The sequence below is a fragment of the Lottia gigantea genome (genome assembly GCF_000327385.1).
Source record: "Lottia gigantea unplaced genomic scaffold LOTGIsca_873, whole genome shotgun sequence".
Classification (NCBI taxonomy): Eukaryota; Metazoa; Mollusca; class Gastropoda; family Lottiidae; genus Lottia; species Lottia gigantea.
In genome coordinates this window covers 1-7,351 of record NW_008710876.1, presented here as the reverse complement: position 1 = coordinate 7,351, position 7,351 = coordinate 1, and the positions used below count along the sequence as shown (strand labels likewise).

At 35.5% G+C, this 7,351-nt stretch overlaps 2 protein-coding genes across 2 annotated transcripts; both read left to right on the top strand.

Annotated features, from left to right (window-relative positions):
* Positions 1-2,008: 2,008 nt before the first annotated feature.
* On the top strand, positions 2,009-2,701 carry LOTGIDRAFT_146582 (hypothetical protein; the record flags this gene model as incomplete). The annotated part of the gene is made up of 1 exon (XM_009067945.1): positions 2,009-2,701. A coding segment is annotated over one exon (693 nt), but the record flags the coding sequence as incomplete, so codon positions are not given.
* Positions 2,702-5,176: 2,475 nt separating this feature from the next.
* LOTGIDRAFT_176262 (hypothetical protein) lies at positions 5,177-7,241 on the top strand (the record flags this gene model as incomplete). The annotated part of the gene is made up of 2 exons (XM_009067944.1): positions 5,177-5,462; positions 7,138-7,241. The coding sequence occupies 2 exons, from the start codon at positions 5,177-5,179 to the stop codon at positions 7,239-7,241; spliced, it is 390 nt and encodes a 129-aa protein (XP_009066192.1).
* Positions 7,242-7,351: the final 110 nt, after the last annotated feature.

Below are 7,351 nucleotides of genomic sequence, written 5' to 3'. Positions count from 1 at the left end.
TACATTTGTACCAGACTAGTCTTTAAGTATTAACACTAGTAGTGACAGAGCCAACCTGTTGGAACTTGGGGGTACAAATAGGTGACCAGGGTTTGATATTCCAAATGCAAAAGTGTCATGGGCTCTTATTGGAGTTTTACGGGGTTCTAACTTGCAAACTCATGCAAAATATAATTGTATTATGTTAACATTTTGGGAAAAAAAGTATATAAAACGTCATATTGTCTACAATGTGTGGTACAAACAATTTTTTCTTGGGAGACAAATGCACCAAACCCCTCTCCCCCTGTACCCCTACTGGCACCGCCCCTGTCAATATATTCTATAGGTAGGGCCTACTCCATTAAATAGATCATTGGCTTTATCATTTAATTACATTATAACACGACTCAGATCAAAAAGGATGTTTTACATACTAACAATTCTGTTTTCATGGATTTCTGTTACTTTCTGTAAGTAATTCATTTTTTAAACAAAATTGCTAAAACTATAAGAACTTTTTAAAGCTACACATGACAGTTTGATATCATGCATATTATTATAAAAACAGTGCTATACTTCATCATCACGTATCTACAGGAACTAGATCACCCCGATTTAGAGGAAACAATCGTTGTCGTGTCGTTACACAATCGTGGACTAAATCGAAACAAAAATAACGTATCTGGCCGGTTCTGAAGGGAATATGTGACGGTAACATCAGAAGTTGACAATTGTGAACATAACGTTTTCGAGAGCACCAAATCGTATCAGGATGCATTAACTCACACAGATTTTAGTTCGAAATTGAAAATGATATTTCGAGTAATGAAAAGTCAACACCATAACTGGTAAAGACCCATCTTTTCAGTAGGTATGGTGTCTGCTTAAGTTGAAATATATCCATATCCCAGACCTATGGCTTCTTCTATTGTGACTTTCTACTTTCTTCTTGTGAAGATCGACGCGTTCTTATGGCTTCCGTTGTATTTTATTCTTTAATTTTTGTTGACGACCAAGAATTAGGACCATTATAGCGATCCCCACAGGGCGGAATTCTGATATGCTACGTATGTGACTATTTATGATAAACATAGAAAATAATATCTCCCTCACATTGTAGAATACCCTCCCTGTTTGTTTCGGATTTTATTCATGTTATTCTATGTTGTTTGGGATTCTGTTTTTCCAACTCTGTTTTGTTTGGAATTCTGTTCTTACAACATCTCACTCAATGTAAACAACTATTTCGTGTGAAAATGGCCGCTACCAGCTCCCGAACTATGGCACAAAACTGACAACCTAAATACGCCACTGAACTTCATTACTGAAAGCAATAATCAAAAAGCGATTAATTAAATCTTTATCTTTTAAAGCCTCCCTTCACAAACTATTCTACTTTCAATTTGCAAATAATATGCTTTTGAAATGAGGGAAAATCTGTCTTGATATGACGGGATTAACTAGTTCTGTTTTCATTTCTAGCTGCCAAGCAATTGAACTTCATAGTTTTGATAATAACATAAGTACAGACCTTCATGCCAATCTACACCCACCTCATCCATCAGAAATTTCACTAAGTACTGTCGTCTCAGAAATTAGAGTTTGTTTAGCTAAGTTATTCAGTAATAATGTTTACAGCTCACCGTTGTAATTTGAACCTTCAAATCGGGTGGGTTTAAAATCCCAACAGCCCTACCGCCCCAATTGCATATTAAATTTTCGCTAAAATCAGTATTGTTTATTTTAAGGATCGCAGATTTCATTACGAATTTTTGGACCATATTATGGTACCACAGATTTTTTAAAAATGAAACGAAAAATGAACATATATTTTTCTTCTGAGTCAAAGCATGATCCAAACAATTATAATACAAATTTAACGCAAAAAATTAAACATCTCCTAAAGATTTTCATACCTTGAATATATTTCTTTCTATTTTCAGGTTTAATTTCAAGAATACTGGCAGAGTTTGTGGCCAAATATTTTGTCAGTATAACCTCCTTGGTTGTAAATCCGAAAGAACAACTTTTTAAAAAAACATTACCGTCAAATTGCATATCATTAAACTCAAGAGATGGACAACAAATATTCCAGGAATCCTATCAATCAGGGCATTCAGCGTGTTTCTTTCCTCTAGTATCACAGTTCAGAACCCAAGACGAACCTGCATTTTGTGCCTTAACATCAATGGTCATGATTCTGAACGCCTTGGAAATTGACCCCGGAAGTATTTGGAAAGGGCCATGGAGATGGTATGATGAGCGGATGTTGCTAGGATGTCCGCCATTGAAAGTTGTCATTAGAATTGGCATGAATTATGACGAGTTTTTAAGTGCCACTGTATGTAACAAGCTAAGTGTTGTGAATGTCAGAGTGGACGACAATTCGGATATCAGAAAATTTAGAGAATGTGTTCAGATGTGCACCAAAAGTGACAAGTGTTTTCTTGTAGCCACTTATTCTAGATGCGCACTTAATCAAAATGGTGGTGGGCATTTTTCGCCCATCGGTGGATATCATCCGGAGAAAGACATGATTCTGTTATTGGATACTGCTAGGTTTAAATATCCACCACATTGGATATCTATAGAATCTCTGTTTAATGCCATGAAAGTCATTGATGATATAACAGGTAACTTTTCTTTCTGCCAATTGACGGGCACTAGTGTCACAATAGTTCAGACTTGTGTCCTAAATATTCACAGCAATTTCAGATAGACAGATTCGATGATAGAATTGTTTACCCAGAAAGAGAAATACTATTATGACTGATGACGCACACACTTTGGAATTCGGCGTCTCGTACTTATTGCACAAATAAACCACGTCGACTCCTCGAAAGAGTGCCGAATAGCCAGTTGGCATCAGGTCACCTGATTCAGGTGATCATGACCTTTTCCACTATACAGCCATCTAACCCAGTCTGGCAAGATGAAAGGGCGTTTGTTTATTAGACACTATTGAAACCTATGTTCTATATATTTACAGGTAAACCCAGAGGTTATTTTGTGTTAAAAAGACATCAGGACAAAGAAGATGATAACTGTGGATCTGACGAAAACTTTCATCAGCATACTAGGTCAAATGCATCTATGAGTAAGTTATTATAGAGCAAGCAAAACAATGACGACCCTAATACATAGTGTAGAGGAGACAGGGGCTAGTTGTAACAATTTTCATACTTTCTGCTATTTTACAAATACTAACATCAATTTATGAAAAGTGATTTGTGTTTTTTGGGAGAAATTAAACGACTCTATCTTTTGCACAAAATCTATTTTCTCGATCTCTTTTCAAGATAATTAAGGAAGAAAGTTCAATTTTACTTGTTCGGGGTAAATTGTAACAGACAGCGGGGTAAAATGTAACATAACAATAAAACACTTGTAATCTCAGAAACTGCTTACGACTTAAACAAGTACAAATCTCATTTCAAAACAAACAATTTAAAGCTTTCATCATTTTCTAGTAGAAGGATTATATTCAATGATTTTTAAAATTGCGAAGTCAAATTCGTCCAAGTCACAATTGTGGCAAGTATATGGATTCACTCTGTAAGTACAAACACATTGTATCCACTTTCACCTGTTTGGCGATATAATTTTACGTTTAGGCATATACCTTAACACGGTTATAACTTACCCTACGAAGAATGTTACAATTTACACAAACCACCCACTCATTTCAAATCCCCCGTCCATAGTTTATGAATAGTGGAACAACGTCAGATAACGCCTATCCAAAGAAGTAATGTTTAAAGTTCCAATAGCCTCCTTTCTTTTGTCATAGATTTAAAATGCTATCTAAAATTGTACTTCAATGTCTGATAATCTTGTTTTACGTCATTAAGTAGAATTGTTTGTGTGTTAGGAATTATTAGGCTTGTTACAACTAGGCCCGGTCTTCCCTAGATTGTTGTCAAACCTGTTTGGAAATAGAGTGAAGTAGAAGACATAGGCACACGCCAAGAGGAAAATTCGTGTCAAGGTGGTGGTGCATCAGTTCTGATAGTAATATTTATTTTGATGTTATTGTCACGATGTCTCAATGATTTATTGGTTTAAGATAAATATTTAAGATTTGACTATTCTTGTGTTGTTTCTGTGGCATGGAAAAGTAAATGTTTCATTTGAAATTCGTAGTTATTTACCTGTTGAAGTGATTTCTACTGCAAATTCTTTATATTTTAATTTTAAGCAGAAAGATATCATTGAATTTTGTCCCATTTTAGGCCTATACATTTTCCACCCACATAAACCTATTGGTTAATTCGTTTTACATTGTTCGTTTGTTAAAGGGCTAAATTGTAGACTAAACAAGCCTGGCATTTTAAGATTTTAATAATTATATTATTTTTATTCCTGCTTTTATGACGCTGGCATATATTCAACCTTTTTTGACGAAAATGCCAGGTGAATACTTGGTGGAACAAAGTAGAAGGGGAGTGTAGGAACTCTTGCTGCTAGGCAACAGATGTAGTCATGGGTGTCACATTCGGTAACGACTGGTTTGATGAAAATTTGCGCCTGCAAAAGGATCAACCAGACATTCTTTGCCGGGTCGGCGACATGCACTAAATACACTTTTATGGCCTCGCCTACATGGATATGTCTCGATATTATCGTAGACTTTTCCACAGAAGTCAAAATAATAACTTCTTTGTAGAAAGGCAGACTGGCATTGACCCAATTACATCAAAGTGTCCATTATAATGATAACACCTTTTAAGGTGTTCCATTGCCTTTGTACAATAATTTTCCAAATAGTTGTCAAGAATAAACTAACAGTCGACACGATAATCCTCCAGTGACAAAAAGATTCTCACCTTAAACACTTGATTTAAACAATATTTACTTCATTTAGCAGTGCAATACAAATTATAGAACGATATGAAATGACGATACAGAAACAAGCTGGTAGCTTATGTTAATCTGCTTCGCCTGTATTCACAGTTACAAATATAATATATAAAAAGTATAACGGTAACGAGACAAGATAAGTAAAAGAGAGAAGTTCAGTTATCGAATGGAAGCTGAAGTGCGTCGAACAGGTTCGTTGGTTAAATGTGAATCATCAGTATGTATTAATGTCAGGCAAAGCGATTTATCGCCAAACATCAATCTGCCACATTGACAATGGGAACCGGGCATTTGATTGTTATTAACAAATTTGTTCACTAGCAGTGTATTGACAATGAACAGTCGCAGTGAGGCAAATAATCTTGAAACTGTTGAAAATCAGTCTAAAACAGATTTGGATGATAAAGACTTATCTACATTAAAAGATCAGTTTGAACGTGAGCGTCATGAACTTTTAAGCCGAAAGGAAATTCTTGTTCGCAAGCACGAATTAGCTCGTCAACGTTTTGAATTGCAATTGCAAGAAGAACAACTGGAATTGGATACAGCTATATCAATTGCAACTGCCAAGACCTCTGTGATAGATCTTGATGAAGAACCTCCTAAAGTCTCCTCCGTTGGTACCTCTCCAAAGACTCCATATCACTTTTGTAGACCAACACCCCACTTGCAGCTTGACGATGTGACACCAGTTCAGCGCCTGAAATATAATGAAACTCCCCTTACTACTAGAAGCTATGCATCCTTAAAATCAAGAAATCTTTCACCTGAACATAACAGCTCTTCAGAGTTAGGCTCCTTTGGTTTACTCCAGCACTTGAAATGTCCAGCAGTTGATATAAAGAAATTCGGTGGAGAACCTTCAGAACTTCAAAGGTTTTTACGTCAATTCAAAACTAAGGTCTTAGACTATACAAATTACAATGATGAGCGCATGAACTATCTGGAACAATTCACTTATGGACAGCCTATAAAATTGTTGCTGGTTTCAGTAACTTACCTGCAGACATAGGTTATCCGGCTGCTATGCAAGAACTTGAAACTAGATATGGTGATCCTGAAAACATGGCAGATGATTACGTTCGTAAAGCTCTAATATGGAAAGACATTCGGGCGGATAATCCCAGGGCTTTGGATGAATTTGGCATCTTTTTATTTGAATGTCAGACAGCTGTGAAGGACGTTGAAGCTTTACGTGTTCTAGAATATAAGGGAACTATTCAGAAACCGGGTAAGAAATTACCTTTCTTTATGCAAGAGAGATGGCGCACCCAGTATTACAAAATAAAAGAATACCGACGTACTCAGTTCAGTGACTTTGTGGATTTTGTTAAAACCGAAAGTAGAAAGCAAATGGATCCTGTATTCGGAAGAGAGGCGATGAGTTCTGACAGTTCCTTACGTTCACATAATCGCCAGGAAAACGTATAAGTACCATATATTTCTTATCATAATATGCACTTAAATTATACGCATGTAATTAGTTTATTCATTGATCATCCGTCAATCATTTAGTATTATCTATTGTTTAGTATTAAGAATTAGGAATGCCCTAGGCAGTAAGTTTGATTTGTAGATAAATACATTTTCGTGGATGTTCTGAATTTTAAGTGGCTGTTTGATTCTCAATTATGTAGATGTGATATTTCGTTGATATTAAGTTATGTTTGCTAAGTTTTGCCATTTGTGTTGATCCACATTTATTAATTGGACTAATTGAAATAGTACAATTAAGAGGGCCGGTTATGTAGAGCGCAAAACGGACATTGCCCAACTTGTCTTCTGGTCATAACGAACTTACTTCCGTTTTATGGTTAACATGCTTTCCTGAATATTTATTTTCAATTCTTCGCTCGATTTCGTCTTGTTAAATAACAAGAATTTAGTTTTATGAACCGTGGTGGACAACAAATTTGGTATTTATTCATTTTTGAACCTTTATATGTGATTGTCATGCATATTTGTTGTAATAGGCCTATTCGTTCATTGTTGATATTTTATGCTTCGTAGGTAAGCCCATTTGGGGCCATTTGGTTTCTTCGTTTTGTGGATATTATGTCATAATGTGGATTTATTGTCTTGCTACTCATTGCACGGGATTTCGTTTCGCTGTCTGCCCAGAGTTAGTAAAGCATAATAATATAATACAAGATTTAGGATCAGTGCACGGAGTCCTACTTCTTTTCGTTTCGTTTCGCTTCGTTCTTTCGATATGTAAGCCTAGAGCTTTATAATATTCGTCATAAGGTGGTCATTTCATTCGTTCACTTGAATATATTTAATTTATCATTTCAGTTAATCGTATGTCGTACGTATGTACGTATACCTATGCTGTAAATTTGTGGTTGTATGGAACGTTATTAGTTCTGTTGAATGAATACTATGTAATAGACGACTAAATAGTTGTAATCAAACTTTATTTGAACTTTTACAAGAAAAGAACATTATTTCTAATATTTAGTGGTATCTTTCATTCGTACACGTACGCATTAACAATCAAATGCTAATA